At 30.2% G+C, this 16,168-nt stretch overlaps 4 protein-coding genes across 4 annotated transcripts; 2 read left to right on the top strand and 2 right to left on the bottom strand.

The window, feature by feature from the left end:
• Positions 1 to 1,993: 1,993 nt before the first annotated feature.
• On the bottom strand, positions 1,994 to 2,460 carry LOC123299637. Its single transcript, XM_044881905.1, has 2 exons — positions 2,436 to 2,460; positions 1,994 to 2,371 (listed from the first exon to the last, which is right to left on the bottom strand). Exons 1-2 carry the CDS (start codon positions 2,451 to 2,453, stop codon positions 2,084 to 2,086), a joined length of 306 nt encoding a protein of 101 aa, XP_044737840.1. The 5' UTR covers positions 2,454 to 2,460; the 3' UTR covers positions 1,994 to 2,083.
• A 2,727-nt stretch (positions 2,461 to 5,187) lies between these two features.
• Positions 5,188 to 7,883, bottom strand: LOC123299629 (tudor and KH domain-containing protein homolog). The gene is made up of 3 exons (XM_044881895.1): positions 7,321 to 7,883; positions 5,720 to 7,079; positions 5,188 to 5,651 (listed from the first exon to the last, which is right to left on the bottom strand). The coding sequence occupies exons 1-3, from the start codon at positions 7,564 to 7,566 to the stop codon at positions 5,314 to 5,316; spliced, it is 1,944 nt and encodes a 647-aa protein (XP_044737830.1). The 5' UTR covers positions 7,567 to 7,883; the 3' UTR covers positions 5,188 to 5,313.
• Positions 7,884 to 7,991: 108 nt separating this feature from the next.
• Positions 7,992 to 8,892, top strand: LOC123300548. Its single transcript, XM_044883135.1, has 3 exons — positions 7,992 to 8,180; positions 8,487 to 8,730; positions 8,861 to 8,892. Exons 1-3 carry the CDS (start codon positions 7,992 to 7,994, stop codon positions 8,890 to 8,892), a joined length of 465 nt encoding a protein of 154 aa, XP_044739070.1.
• Positions 8,893 to 8,977: 85 nt separating this feature from the next.
• LOC123299625 (ubiquitin carboxyl-terminal hydrolase 45) lies at positions 8,978 to 13,243 on the top strand. The gene is made up of 2 exons (XM_044881891.1): positions 8,978 to 9,103; positions 9,165 to 13,243. The coding sequence occupies exon 2, from the start codon at positions 9,209 to 9,211 to the stop codon at positions 11,900 to 11,902; it is 2,694 nt and encodes an 897-aa protein (XP_044737826.1). The 5' UTR covers positions 8,978 to 9,103; positions 9,165 to 9,208; the 3' UTR covers positions 11,903 to 13,243.
• The last annotated feature ends 2,925 nt before the right edge of the window (positions 13,244 to 16,168 follow it).

Below are 16,168 nucleotides of genomic sequence, written 5' to 3'. Positions count from 1 at the left end.
GGGTAATTTTAATTAAATATTTTTGTTAAATCATATAAAATATTTTAAATAATGTTTATTGTTAGAAAACTGCGATACTCAGTTGAAAATATCACACACATTTTATTTCTAAAAAAAAAAGTATAGATCTCTCTCTATTAGATGGCAAAAAGTACTTCAATAAATCTTTTTTTTTAAATAAGACTTTTTCACATTCTTAGTTAAGAGCAGAATCCTTAAGGAAACGGTATGCAAACAGGTCGACATTGCAACACATGAACTTCGATGAAAAATGATTCATAGAAATATTGTAGGTCGAATCCGCATGTAGAATTCTCCGCCAGAGAGGACCACGAACAATTTTCACAATTGGTAAGTCGCCATTAATAGATCGAATGATTTTATCAGAAAAAATGGAAAGGCTGAATACAGTCTGCTTTTTTGCTCACGTGGAAAATTTCCTCTAGCATAAGACACGGTGTGGGGAGAACTTACCAGCTACCTTCCGCCGTCACTGCTGGTTGAAACCAAAGAGGAAATATGATGGCTTTTTTGTTCTTAACTAAAATTATGAAAAAGTCTAATTACTTCTGTGATGCATGTTTTTTCTCTAGTGGTGTATGTCCGTACTAAAGTGCACGATTCAAATAGATATACTTGCAAAATAGATAAAACCTTAAAATCTTTCAAAATTTCGAATTATTATTTTATAATTCAAATTCACATTAAAATCGCACATATATAACTTTTTAACAAACCTTTTTTTAACATCCCCTTTACATTTTTTCATATTTTCTTACAAGTAAATCTTACTTATAAACGTTTTTTTTCATTTTTTTTGTTAGAATTTTTCACAGAGCATAATATACAAGAACAAACAATTGAAATATAAAATATTAAACATAAATTAGAGAAAATAGTTAAGAAATAACAAAAAAACAAACAAAAAAATATGTAGAAAAATTTATTATTGGTCCATAAAAAGAAAATTTACGTAATCATTGTTAAAAATAAATAAAATAACATATCTTCCTGTCAATGTGTTTATTAATTTAATAATTTCCGTTTTTCCTACTTCTTATAATAATATATCACGTGAAATTCGATTATGGAATATGGATTATCGAAGTACTTTAGTGGATTCGAACATAAGTGGATTCATAGTAGGAGAAAACCCATTTTGATGTGATGTTTTATGAGAGATTTAGATCAACATAGTTCTTTAGTTAGACATAAACAGATCCATAATGAAGAAAAAACCGTTTTCATGGATATATGTGATAATTAACATTTTCACACAATTTGTTTCACATAAACGTATTCATATTGAATAAAAAAATTATCTGAACTTTTTACGACCTTGTTTTGGCTACGACCTAGTTTGATTGTACAAAAAGATTAATCAAGCATGCTTGTCAAGTCTGCTTGAACGTGTTTCGTCAATATAACGAAATCGATTTTTCTCCAACGATGCGTGTTTTGTAGATTGATGCGTTTGTTTTGAAAGAAGGGGGACATAAATTAATTTAAACTTTTTAAAACAATATAAAAATATATATTTTTTTTTTCAAATAACAAAATAACATTTTTTTAAGTTTACAAGAAAGTAAAGACTATTTTTGTACTTTAGACAGATTAAGAATTAGAGAAAATAGCAAGATTAGTAACACAAGAATAGTTGAAAGACTAGGATCGTTTAAGATTAGATAGAAAATTAAGGAAATGAAATTGAAGGATAAGAAAAAAATGGAAACAAATAGATAGACGAAAATCAAGATAGAAGAAGATAGATGGAAAAGTGTAGAAATGTAATAGGAAAATAATAAGAGAAAATATTAGGTAATGAAATAGAGAAGATAAAGAAATTTGAGATTGAAAGAGATAAATTAGTAGAAAAGATAATAAAAGAAAATGAGCGAAAAAAAATTGAAAATAAGAAAATAGATGAATGAATATAATAGCTTAAGCGATAGAAGAAACTTATGAAAAGGAAATGTTGAAAAAGAAATGAAATGAAAGTAGATGAAGAGAAAAAGAGAGGAAATTTAAGAAAACGGGACAGAAAAGATTGAAAAAAGAAATCAGAGAAAAAGAAATAGACATTTTAATGATGCACTAAAACTGGGAAATCAGCATACCATCCAAAAGCACCATGATGACCTGTATGCGCTCCATAATCCACTACATCGTGATGGTCTCCACCACCGCCACCAGCTTGTCTTTGAGGTCGTGCGGCGAATTCTGAAGGAGCATCACGAACAATACGATATAGTGGTCGTACAGATAACGAAGTCAACGGTTCTTGAACTAAATATGCTGGATACGGGTATGGATATCCATAGCTTTCGGTGCATAAATATGCAAATATGACAATAATTGCCAAACTACAACTCTAGAAAAAAAAAATTATTTATTAATCATCGAGCACAAATTTTGTAATAATTATTGTTACTTACATGTCGTAATGGTTTCATTGTTGTATCTTGTTTGAATTATTATTGATTAATAATTATTAATATTTAAAATTAATGCCTTTTATAGTGACAATAATGTAGACTTTCGTTTATGCCGACTTATCCCATATATTCACTAAAATTTCACACTCTATTGGTCTCAATAAACTAATAAAAAATTTGTTATCATAGACATTTAAAAATAAAATAGATCGTACGCGGTTCAAAATCTAAAAGTCTTGGCTATTTAATTTTCTTTTCCTCAGCCATTAGATAAAATGAGGTCAATATCTTGTATAAGGGTTAAAAATTGCATCTAAAATTTCTCAATATCATTGAAATATAACCAATTTTGATAAACCAAGTATGCAATCCTACTTTTAGATCATATATTTCAAATTTTTGATCAAATATTGAACATATCTGAATCCAAAAAATATATATTGCTATAAATAAACTTTAGATTACTTATTTGGGAATATTTTATTAATACTTAAAATAATAATAAAAGTTTTAGACTTTCCATTTTGAACTTTTTTGGTTCTAGATACAAGAAACACCATGCCAGAAATTTTGTGGGTGTATTTTTGAACTGATACTATTATGATACAGTATTTACCATAATAATTTTCTACATACAAATAAAATAATACAATGTCTATGGTATTTTTAAAATTTTATGGTAATTTCATTGTTTACGATTTTTACAAGTGTGACCAAACAGACCACAGTAAATGGTGTATTAAAAAATTGATTCTATTTTTTACACCTGATTTAATATTATCATACTTTTTTTATCAAAACTTTTACTTATTTCTTTGCCAATTTCTAATCGTTAGCATGATTGGCGTTAAATAATATATATTTATATTTAATCTTTTAACATGTACTCACTCGGGCCCGAATAATTAGGAGTAACTTGTTCTATCCTCTTGCTCATACCATCCTCCAACGTTTTTGTTCAAAAATGAACATCCCATAAAAATTTTCCTCCTTCATCTTACGCCTTTAGGAGATCCAAAAGTATCCTCTTATTTATCCTCGTACTACCCTACATCAGTAAGTAGAATTTTATTAAATAGATAAGCGAAATATAATTGTTTTAAAGGAAATGATTGAAAGGAAAGTTCCAGGATGATCGAGGTGTAAATTACAACGTGTATAGTCATTTTTTTTGAAATAACATTTATTTAAATAAATTCTTTTCAAACAAAAATAATTTTTTTTTTGGAAATATAATTACTAACAATAATCTTTGCGGGTAGACTACAAAAACTACTACAAAAATAAATGGATCTATTCATTCTTTGTAAAGCGAACTAGAAATATAATATTATGCAATAAAAATAAGTACTTTTTGGATAATCATATAATTAAGTAGAGATTATTATTATGTAAGGCTGACATCACACTTTTATTCAAACGTAGTTACACCACCGTTCTACGATTTCTTTTTTAAACAAAATTATATAAAAAAAATGCAATTTAAATTTGTAAAATGCCTTAAAATTTATAAATTCAAATTTGTACCACATGGCCTAAAATTCAAAAGAATTAAGGCAGACTTCTACTTTTAAAAATTAATGTTTCAAAATACGTTTAGGCCCAAATTCATATCATGAAATGAGTAAAATAAAAACTGAATAAAGATTACAAAAACAAAGATTGAATCACTTCGGATTATATCGACGGATTCAAATATTTCGAAACAATTTAAAATAACCCCAGATCACAGATACTTTACTTAAAATAAAGCCCATTTATGGCACTCGAAAACGTTTTTCAAACGTTTATCATGCATCAAAATTGATAAGTATTTTAACGTTGCGTAATTTTTACGTATACCATTTTAAAATTGTAGAAGAAACTGCTCTGAAAATAAACTAAAAATTTTAAGGATAAGAAATCACTCCTAAAAGACACTTACCCTTTCAAGTATGATAAAAAAAAAGAATTCTAAAAGCTAAAAAAAATAAATAATTGTAAACTTCTCAAAAGATTTTACCCCTCGCTTCTTTCTTAAAAATCATCGTATGAAAATTGTTCATTAAAAAAGTGATTCAAATACAAAATACTGTATAAAAATCCGATAATTTGTTCTTTTCATGGTATATTTCATATAGATTGAACATCGTAAATCACATCGAATCACAATATATATGAATTATAAAAAAATAATGAGTTTTGATATGGCAAAAAATGTCTTTAGTGATGTAATTTAAACGTGTTCAATTTATATGAAATATACAATATGGTATGAGAGTTGCCATCACACAATGGGTAAAATTTTTCGTTACAAACAATTGAAGAGGGTAAAAACATTCGAAACAAGATTTTTTTTCTACTTTGAAAACCTGATTATTGATAGCGGGCCATTATTAGCTTCAATTAAGCTAAAACTGTTAAATTAAGTCAGTTATTATTTTTGCCACGGTGTAGTACACTTAGTGTAAACAGTTTATACACTATTGTACAAAAAGAACATAAAATATGTATCAAATATTACAATCAAAGTTTCGAATAGTTCTAATTGAGATAGAGCTACGAAATTTTGCAATATACCGGACATTTTCAAAATGTCGAACTATCTTTTTTTTCATAATCCCTCTGATGTGATTATCAAATGCACGGATTTTGAATATCTAGAGCAGGGATGGCGAGCTAACGGCACACGACACAATACGAAGATCAAATTATGTCTATGACCTCATTAATAGTAGGGGAGCCCAAGAGGGGATTTGGAGAGGGTTCCTCCAAATCTCGCATTCGAACGTAATTCGAGAATTCATGCATGGTGGCAACTCTCATAACATTTTAATAATACCTAACTACATTTTTAAAAAGACAATTGAAAATATTTTTAAAAAAATATGTTTGTTTTTTATTCAATTTTACGTAATAATGAATTTGTTTTAATAGTTAATGGTGTAGAGGAAGCCATATTACTATCACCACTTCCGCCATGAGTTAAACGCTCATTGTTTAAGAAGTCATCTGTTGATTTTGGTGTTGGTGTATGTTTGGTGATACTTGATGGTGTATTAAATAGTAATTGATCGCCGGTTCCGTTACCACTAATTTCAGTTGTATTTCCATTTTGTTGAAAATTATTATCGTATTGTGAGAAAGTGGTAATGGTGGAAGTATTATTCGCATTTTCTGCCGGAGTTGAAAAAATTAAATCGTTATCGTCATTGTTGGATGAACTTGGAGTTACATCTAAAAATTCAAAGTATAAATTAATGGACCATTCTATGCCCTAATTTAAAGAAAAACAAAATACAAACTTTTATTATCAACATCGGACAATTTAATCGTTGGAATGTTTGGAGTTGTAACTGAATCTGAGGTTGTATCATTTTTCGTATCAATTGATTCAGAAATACTGGAAACATCGGAAATATTTGAGCTCTCATCCAATGAATCATTTGATAACTTCATAGAATCGAAAGTTTTCGATTTGGGTGTAACATGGTCATTATTTAAAGAGCTTAAAGATGAACCTCCATGTAAGGATGCAGAATCTTTTTCATAAATAGCAAAACCAGCTTTTACTAACTCATCAGCCACATTTAAATCACCATCTTTTGTGTTATCGTATAACTGGATACCCGGGATTGGAGATCCTTCCCGACGACGACGGTCTTTAGAATCACCAGCCCTTCCACGATGATCACGATAACATACAACTTTCGACCATAGCTTTTTCCATTGAGCAACTTGTGTTAACTCTTCGAATAAATCGACAGCTTCTTCGCTCCATTCACGATTGATTGGTTCAACATTAGCTAAATAGCATTCGATCGCTTGGAATCGTAATCGTAAGAAGTCAGTACGTAACTCGTAAACTTCGTTTTTACTTGCAATGGCAACATCACCATAATCGACAAAATACAATTCGAGTAATTCGGATTTATCTTTTTCCGATCTGATTTTTTTAATTTCAGCACGATACCATTTATTATCGAACTCAAATTTTGCGGCAACAATTTCACCGATTGAAATGTCTGTTAATTCATGTAACGACGCATTTTCTTCTTTACTATAATATTCAGTCATCTGATCAACAAGTTGATCTAATTCGGTAGCTTTTGGTCCAACAATTTGTACCCAAAATTTACTAGGATCATCAACGGCCGATACATAGACTTCAATCTGACCATCAATATGTGACCCATTTTCAACAAATTTTTCGTTTTTTGACGAAGCTATTGAAGTTGAGCTTGCCTCTTTTCTTAAAGGAGTGGGACTTGGAGCAGGTGATATTCGTGGTGGTCCACGAGGTTGGCGTTGTGCTAAATTCTGACGAATTTCAGCGTCTTCAGCAACGAACGTTTCTATCATTGATATTGCAACGGATATTTGTTCAGAAGTACCTTTAATTGATATTTTTTGTTGGGAATCATCAGATCCCTCAGGTTCTTTACTAATATTGATTTTAGCATTTGATGATCGCATTACACGTTGAATATTTTCGCCACAACGGCCAATAATTCGCCCACATGCAGTTTTAGGAACCCAGATTTCTTCAACTTCGATTAATGCTATACTAGCTAAAAATTCTGTTATTAATAATTCAGCTAAATGTATTTCATCTGGAGTGCCTCGAATGACACAGGTGCGTTCTTCTTCATCAAGGTCGCCATCCTAAAATCAAATTGACGCATATATTTATAATTATAACGTAATTTAATCAAAGAATTAACAGCTACAATTCCTTCAAATTTACTTTATCTTGAAAGGTATAAAGCGTCTATTTTTAGCAATTGGCATAGTTATTCCTTGTGCCCCAAGTTAGTACTTTGGGACCAACATTAATGATCGTCAAATTTTGGTGTCAAAGACATCACTCATAATCTCCTCGGAACTTTTAAAATTCGTTACATACCTTAAAATTAATTCGACATCCTGATTTTTCTTGAATTTCTTTAATATTGGATCCACCACGTCCAATTAATGTAGCTACTACGTCTTTTGGTATTTTCATCTCAAAACTTCGTCGATATGGTGACGACCTAGGTACATTGTCCTCTTCATCATTATTTTTTGTTAACAAATACACTAAATATGCACTTGCTCCGCACAATGATAAACCGATTAGTACCGGTAAAAATACTTTTTGACTGAAAGGCATTATTGTTTTCAAAATTGACAGTTCCTTTATTAAATTGTAAGTAATGTTTGCACTGGCATTACATAATTTTCATTTATTGTGTACCAAAAATAATATTCAGTCTACTTTTAAATATCAAACTATGATCTAATCCTTTATTTCAAGACATGACATTATGACAAATGAAACACCCACACAATAAAAAAAAATAAATACACTTTGTTTCTTAAAAATTTTCTAGGTTCTGTTGATTGCACTTTATAAAAACCCAGATTAACTTCGTCAATCAAGATGAATAAATTGAGAGGATTAATAATTGAGAAATATTTGTCATAATCTGTGAGTTTATTTAAAAAATTAATTTTCTGAGTACTATGAAAGTAGGTGATTTGTCGGTAACATAGAATCTGTAAACATACAACGCCATTGAGTTCAAGGTGTGAATAATGTCTATTAATAATGAAGTTGTTAACAATGGTCTAAAAGATGGTACAAAAGTAATACCAAAATGTATTGGAGGAACAAGAAAATTGCGATGTTTACATAAAATCCCAAAAATTAATTGTAAATGTGAAAATCCAAATTGTGCAGCGAATAAGACAAGATCAAGTATTGAACAAACAGGATCTGCTGAAGTAATTAGCCTTTTTCCTGGGAAGATTAAAAATAAATCCTCTAGATGGCAGGATATATTTGTACCCCCACCCCCCTAGTGTCGCCATCTAGCGGAACTTTTTTCGTTTTTGAGTTATCGTGCCCACAGACGGACGGACGGACGGACGAACAACCGAAAATGGACTAAGTAACATCAATATTTTTAAGCGTTACAAACTTGGGACTAAACTTAATATACTATGTTTATTTCTTATACATGGTATAAATATTCAAGAGAGCCTATGTACATACTACTGACAGAGTATATTTTCATTTTCGTGTTACAGCCATTTTTTGAAAAAGCAGCACCGCCACGTGTTTCAAATAACGATCAGACCATTTTAAATGATCCAAACAACGTATTATGGGATACGAAAAATCCTGATGAATATTGGTGTCGGAGCTCATTACGAATGTATCCATTAGTAGCAAATGCAAGTGGTATCTTAAACAATGAAGTCAGAATGGTATCGAAACGTGAAACATTATCCGATGGACCGAAAAAATATTATGAACGTCGACATTTTGGAGGCTTGATAACAAAATCATATTTAGATGATTATTTTTAAGAAAGAATTATTTTTGTTTTTGAATATTTTGTTTTTTATTATTAATAAATATTTATTGATATTTCGAAAACTATTATTCCAATCTTTCTTAGTTTTTGTAATGTTTACTACCCTTAATACATAGTTCTATTTCCCGCCACACAATTTGTGTAACTACTAGCGTCTCATGTGGGATATTGAGAAACCATTATATTGAATAAAAGATGTGCCATTGTGAAAACTGCCATGACAGTCAAGTTGACGTCATTTTTATCGAGTTTCAATGCCGATACCATGAGGCAGACGTAGTAAAAATAAAATTAAATAAAATCATAAAAAAGTCGTAATATTAAACGGTAAGTGTAAAACATATATAAAAATGTATTTTTGAAACTAATTTTAAAAAATATTTTAAAGGTTGCTATAACAAATAAATATATGTTAATAAAAAAACAAAAAAGATGAAAAAAAAACGTCAATCAGAACCGTGCGGAGATATCGACAATGAATCGACAGAATCGTGTGAAGATAATCAAAATAAAACGGGCAGAAGTAGTGACTGTTGTGATCATATTCTAAAATCTATTTGTCAACCAAAAACGAAAAAAGCGTTGAAAGGTGGCTTAGACGTTGATTGTTCCGAATGTGCTAAAGAAGGAAATTCAAAAGATACCGATAATGGTGATTTCGAATATGATTTAAGCTTATGGCTTTGCTTAAGATGTGGTCATCAAGCTTGTGGGCGTAATCGTCGACAACATGCGTTAAAACATTTTCATACTCCGCATTCAGACTGCCATGCATTGTGTGTGAATACAACCACATGGATTGTCTGGTGTTATGAATGCGATCGGGAAATTCAACCGAAAACTAAGCGAGGATTATTAGAAATTTATGAATATATTAAAAAACAATCTCAGGCTGTATCAAAAATGAATAATCCGGTAAGTGGTGTAGCAATTGAAAAACCATTACAAATTGAAGAAAAACAATTTTCGGCATCGAATAAAATTATTGAGAGTTTACCTCGTCTTCGAGGATTGTCAAATTTAGGAAATACATGCTTTTTCAACGCTGTATTACAGTGCTTAGCTCGAACACCTTTCTTAGTTCCTGTGTTAAAAGAAATGTCTGAAGAAGGTGAAAAATTCCGTTTACCTGGAGGTACGTTCAAATTTAAAGATAAAACAGAAGATTTACCTCCAATTGAAGGTGAATTAGCTTCATGGGGAGCACTTACTGAAACTTTAGCAAATACGCTAACAGAACTTCAATCTTCCGGTGGAGTAGTTAACGCAAAAGCACTTCTACGACTTTTAGCTAGTAAACAACCACAATTTGGCGTTGGTGATCAAGAAGACTCTCACGAACTATTACGACACTTATTAGAAGCCGTACGTGCAGAAGATTTAAAGCGTTACCAGCGTGTAATTTTACAAGAAACTAAAATTCCGTTAAAATCAAATCCAGCATCCATTGATGAAGAAACGACACAAAAGGTGAAATTTTATGGTCTACAAGCATCGGATATGATTCTACGTCCAGAACAAGTATTTCGTGGTGTACTCGTAAGCACATTGCAATGTCAAGATTGTTTGCATACTTCCACGCGTGAGGAATCATTTTTAGATTTAAGTTTACCAATAATGCCTGATAAACCCCAACCGCCAATTATGCGACGTAAATCAGAATTAGACGAAGATAAACAAGTGTCCGCGTCGAAACATCAATTAAAAAAAGAGAAAAAACTTGCGCGTAAATTAGCGAAAGAACAAAATAAAATAAATAAAGCTTCTACGATTAACGAAGAAAATAACACTTCGAATGCGGGAAATAATTCAAGTGAACAGTCCGATGCTGATATCGAAGATAATTTAGAAGATGTCACAAAAGTATTGAGTACACCAGACGAAGATAAATCGGAAAAAGTTGATTCACCGGAAAAAGTTCGTTCAGATGATGTTAACCAAATCAATGATATGAATTTAAAATTATCGGATATTTATCGTGATTATAATCATCATAATCATCAAGCAACAAATCCAACTGCCGATTTACAAGAGTTAACAGATCGTTTGACTGCTGGCAGTGTAAATATCTCCGATGAAAAATTACCACCACAACAAATCCATTCAGTTAGTCGAAATGTTAGTCCGAATTCATCAGAGTGTAGTGATTTATCCAGTCCGGATAATCCAAATGCGCAAACAACTGAAAGCCGAAACGATATTAGTCCGGATGATAGTACAAGTGGTGTTGTTAATAAACTTAATTCTAGTCCAGATGGTGGAGACAATAACAAGGTTACATCTCCAGCGGGGGTTGCTCCAACGACACTTACTCCAGGAGGATGGTATGCTGCCCCTTGGCATAATAATGTCGATATTTTCTCATCATTACCTCCAGCCGTTCCAGAAGATAATCGTAATAGCTATTACACACCTTCTCCAAGTACGATCGGAGCACGATATCAGTGCGATGATAGTGAGTGCTCTGTACAATCTTGCTTGAATCAGTTCACTTCGGTGGAGCTAATGACGGGAAATAATAAAGTTTGCTGCGAAGCTTGTACTAAACGCATTAACGGAAAAGATGGTGGAAAGAACGTTTATACAAATTCCACAAAACAATTGTTAATTGCCATGCCTCCAGCTGTATTAATATTACATTTAAAACGTTTTCAAGTATTTCGTAGTTTATTCCGAAAAATGTCAAAACCGGTCACATTTCCATTGATTCTGGATCTAGCCCCATTTTGTAGTAATAAATGTAAAAATTTACCTACGATAAATAATCAACAAAATCGTATCTTATATTCATTATATGGGGTCGTAGAACATAGTGGGACCTTACACGGGGGACATTATGTGGCTTATGTTAAAGTACGACCACCGTTAGATGAGAATAGTTATCGGTGTAAATTTTTACCCCGAATTGGTTCAAAGAAATATACAAATCATATTGAATCCGAAGAAAAATCAACGAAACCAAGTGTGTCTGAGGATGATGTCGATGATGGTGCTTCAGGTGTATCAGACCCAAAACCACCGCCTGGTAAATGGTATTATGTAAGTGATTCACAAGTTAGTGAGGTTCAAGAAAGTCAAGTACTCAAAGTTCAAGCTTATTTATTATTCTATGAGCGAATATTGTAAATTTTTGAAATTTTCTTTTCAAAATTATTTTGTTTTAAATTGGAGCTAATTGTAATAACTTCGCGGTGGTTCATTGCTCTACGAAGATTACCGATTGTGGACACGATGTTAAAACAATTGTTATTGTGTCTAAAGAGAAAATATCCGATATAGAGTATGCATAATTCAATGAGTGCAATACTTCTGAGTTATGGAGAGAATTCTTTAAAGAAAAATCTAATTTTGTTCCTTATTCGTTTCAAATCGTATACACTTAACTAATCGTAATCAATTTTCCAATGTGATTTTTGGTATATTTAAGCCGTTTTCGAGATTAAAGTTGATTTGCATGGAATTTAGATTAATTTATTAAAATCGTAGGTGTATCTAGTTTTAGATACAAAATATGGTTTTGGGCAGCTTGATGAATATAAAACATGATTATCGGTGTTTCATAAAGATTTGAGAAAATAACGCAAAAAGTCATTGTTTAATTTCGACTAAATAAAACAGATTTGAAATTAATCGGAAAATGCACTCATCGATTTTTGCATACTACTGACCGATCTGTCGGTAATCTTCGCTGATATTGCTTCAATTAGTGTATTATAGAGTAACAGTAAAACCTTTTTAAAGCGAGTAATTTTGAAACTTAGGTGTGTTATTTCTATTTAACTTTTAAGTGCAATCAATTTTATAAGAAAATTATTTTTTTGATAAGGATTTAAATGAAAATTTATCGTCAAATATGAGATTGTACAGGCGTAACTAGGTCCAATATATTTTTGAGGGTGCATGCCATATTGTAAGTTTAATAGATAAGGAGTTGAAGAAATGCTCAATGCCAAAGCTGAAAATGGCTTTCTACATTTTTTTCGAAGAGACTGAGAATGTCTAGTTGCGTCCTAGAATGAAAGATTTGGAAATCTAGGGAAAAGAAGTAAAAGCACAAATACAGTTGTTAGGTTTATTTTCTAAGCGAAAAACCACATTTTCAAAATGAAGGCAAACACTTTTTAAATCAGGTCTAATTATGTAAACTTTGTTTTTGCATTATAATTTTTAAAACAATTTGTTTTTCTGTGTCGACTGAAATCACTGATGTATGACAAACGTTACTTTATTTCTAAAAGTTGATTACGACGGAAAGAAGGAAAATTAATTTTTAATTTGTGCATATCATTTAGTTTAATTTTTTTAGCTAATTTATTTACTTTGTAAAATTTATGAAATGTGAATGTTGACATCCACCAAAGTGAACAGTGTTAATAGGTTTCACTGTAATTGCTAATACAAAAAAAGTAATGCTATGCAATAATTAATTTGAAAAGCTGTACAAAACAAAACTTTAATTGAAAGATAAAACAAATAAAATTGTATATTAGGTAGGTAAAAATTTTGAAATAGGGTTTTACAATTTTTTTAAAAGTTTCATAAAAATATTAAAATACATAAAAAATATTAATTATGGAAAAACAATTCATAAATAACGATAGTTATTAATTGTATGTTTATTTTTCTTTTCTTTGTTATTTTGAATTGAAGATAATGCTCATTTTTGGGAGACTTTAGGGATTAACCACTGAAGATATAGAGAATTTATTGAAATATTGCAAATAAAGGAGTGTAAATCTCCCCAAATGAACACACTTTAATAAATTTGATTGATTTTAGTAGAATTTTTTTTCTTTTTTAAAAAGTTAATTATGATTTCTTTTATATTTTTTAATTTTTGTGTTTCAAAATATTATACAGTCGTCAAAATAATTTAAAGTCAATTTTTTCGTTACACTATAATTTGGTTATCATATTTCAACAGTTTCCATAACTTGACGTGCTTTCCAATCAGTCTGTAATTCTCGATGATACATTCAAAAACTATTTTAAAACCATTCCGTTTAAAAAATAGTAGCTAGATCGCTGTATCCAAAACCGTAAACTTTGACTCTTTGATTGTTTTGACGAGCGTCTTTTCCAGTGAAAAATGCTATAACTCTCATTTTTATAAAAATTGTATTTTTCGAACTATTATGTTACTTAATTTATTTGTTTTCTAATGTAATTCTAATTCTATTCTTAAAATAAAAATATTATAAAATGTAAGTCTTTAGTTTTTGACATGGAAGAAAATACTTACATAAAAAAGAAAATTCTTAATGTTTTCCAGAGTACACCTAGTGATTACAGGAGCGATCCGAGGAAGTTTTAAGAACGGCTCGGGTTTTCATTACGATTCGCCGACACGAACGAAGAAGTCAGGCTTTGGTTATGGATTGTTTGTTTATCGAGGTTTGACTGTAATACCAGAAAACAATATAATTTAAGATCAGTATTGCCATCTGTTGGAAACATTGTACAATATTCTATCAACAGCTACTACTTTGTGAATAGTTTTTATATTCATTTATAGATGTCACTAACTTTTTGATTTTACTAGTCCCTATAGATCGAAAACTACTCGATAATTTTCATTTACCTTTACTATGAAAAGATGTAAAACTGATAATTCATATCAATTTCACGTCCCCTTTTTGGATCCGTTTTATATTTAAGTTAAATAACTACTCCATTTTCCATTTATCTAGTACTTTCATTTTTACTAGAGACTGGTCTATTTAAACAGTAAGAGATAGAGGAAAAGTTCAAGTTTGACTTGAAAATTCAATTCGAAAGAACCAAGTAAAATGGGAAAATTAAGAAAAATTGAGCTTAAATTGTATGTTACATTAAAAAGAAAGACAACGAATTATAGTTGTTATAAAAAATTGTTTGGAGATGTTATTGAGAAAAATTAAGAATATCCAAAAATTAGTTTTCCCCAATTTTACCAACTTCCAAAAATTTCAAATCGTATAAGTTACATGCTCGAAACTTTTTAGCAAATAGTTTTCAAGAAATTTGAAAAACCGATAACATATATTATTAGGTACCTACAGATCATCGGCTAAAATCCTGATTTTGGAGGCAGGTGATCTAAAGATTTAAGAGCTTATTATTAATTAATACAAATAAAGAGTTAAAAATTATTATCAATGAATTATTCTTAAAGCACCGTTGTTATCAATTAAAATTTTTTTTAGTCGAAAAAGTAAAAAATTGGTCAAGTAGGTACAATACAATTAAAATTAATCGAACTATTGTATTTACACACAATCAAACTTAAAAATCAATAAAAAGAGAACAGTAAACCATAATTTTTTAATTAATAATTACTTAATACTATTATTTTTAATTAAAAAATCTCTTTGATTGTTTCCACATATAATAAGGTAAGAAGTGAGTTGTTTCTTTTTGTTTCTGTTTTGTGAATATAAATTAATAAAATGGTTTTTTTTTATATTATTTTTTTTATAAAATGTCGGCTTAGTGGCTTTGAACACACTAACAAGGTACAATAAAATATTTAAATGGTTATTTTATTTTTATTTATTTGTTATTATTATTATTATTATGTTGATACTAGATGTGGAGTCTGTGTGCAAGAATTACTAATACACACTGCAATCGTATTATAAATTAAAAATGTATGAAAAGCTGACAATGGCTGATGGCTTGAGACATTGAATCAAAATGTTTGCAAAGGCATGCCTTCTGGCAGGAGGCTCCTGCCCGGTACATTCAACGAAGAATGAATCCGGGGTATATTGCCAAATATAGTCTCGCCATCTGTGAGTGAATTAAACAAGTTATAAGAAATCTTGTCGATAATGTAAGTAAAAAGAAATTTAAGGATTAATTTTTGTTGTTTTAGCTTCGAGTTGAAACTTATTTTCTAAAATCAGTGAGAGAAAAACTAGATTTTTATGTTTCTTGGAAGTAAATACTCTAAATAGTCCACAGACATATTTCTCCATGTATACGACTTAGTCGATATCTTAGAAAATTTTTATCCAACTTTCTATTAGGTATGCCATGTATATATGCACTATATCAAGGTATACTAAGTTTATTCCCAAGTTTGTTACGCTTAAAAATATTGATGCTACTAACAAAATTTTGGTACAGGTGTTCACCTGTACCAAATTAGTCCATTTTCGGTTGCCCGTCTGCCTGTCGACATCATAACTCAAAATCGAAAAGAGATACCAAGCTGAAATTTTTATACCGTGCTTAAGTCCTCTGGGTTCTAGGTTCTCGAAAATGCCCGTTTAATTACATGAACTTGTATACGTCAGCGTTAACTTTAAAGATTTCAGTACTTTTTTTTGTAATAAAAAAACTTTGTGGATGTTTAATTTTTAATTTATAATTTCTTATTACTACTGACTTCGAGTTGTTTGTAATTTA

This window comes from Chrysoperla carnea, chromosome 5 (genome assembly GCF_905475395.1).
Source record: "Chrysoperla carnea chromosome 5, inChrCarn1.1, whole genome shotgun sequence".
NCBI classification, from domain to species: domain Eukaryota; kingdom Metazoa; phylum Arthropoda; class Insecta; order Neuroptera; family Chrysopidae; genus Chrysoperla; species Chrysoperla carnea.
The sequence above is the reverse complement of the archived record's forward strand: the minus strand, read 5'-3'. Positions and strand labels throughout refer to the sequence as shown.

Excerpts from the sequence above, each read along its gene's own strand:
- LOC123299629 (XM_044881895.1), bottom strand. The coding sequence starts at position 7,566 with ATGCCTTTCAGTCAAAAAGTATTTTTACCGGTACTAATCGGTTTATCA. Across the intron at positions 7,080-7,320 it reads GATGTCGAATTAATTTTAAG|GATGGCGACCTTGATGAAGA; the intron begins GTATGTAACGAA and ends ATTTGATTTTAG. Across the intron at positions 5,652-5,719 it reads GTCCGATGTTGATAATAAAA|ATGTAACTCCAAGTTCATCC; the intron begins GTTTGTATTTTG and ends TTGAATTTTTAG.
- LOC123300548 (XM_044883135.1), top strand. The coding sequence starts at position 7,992 with ATGTCTATTAATAATGAAGTTGTTAACAATGGTCTAAAAGATGGTACA. Across the intron at positions 8,181-8,486 it reads AACAAACAGGATCTGCTGAA|CCATTTTTTGAAAAAGCAGC; the intron begins GTAATTAGCCTT and ends TTCGTGTTACAG. Across the intron at positions 8,731-8,860 it reads TGAACGTCGACATTTTGGAG|TTTTTGTAATGTTTACTACC; the intron begins GCTTGATAACAA and ends AATCTTTCTTAG.
- LOC123299625 (XM_044881891.1), top strand. The coding sequence starts at position 9,209 with ATGAAAAAAAAACGTCAATCAGAACCGTGCGGAGATATCGACAATGAA.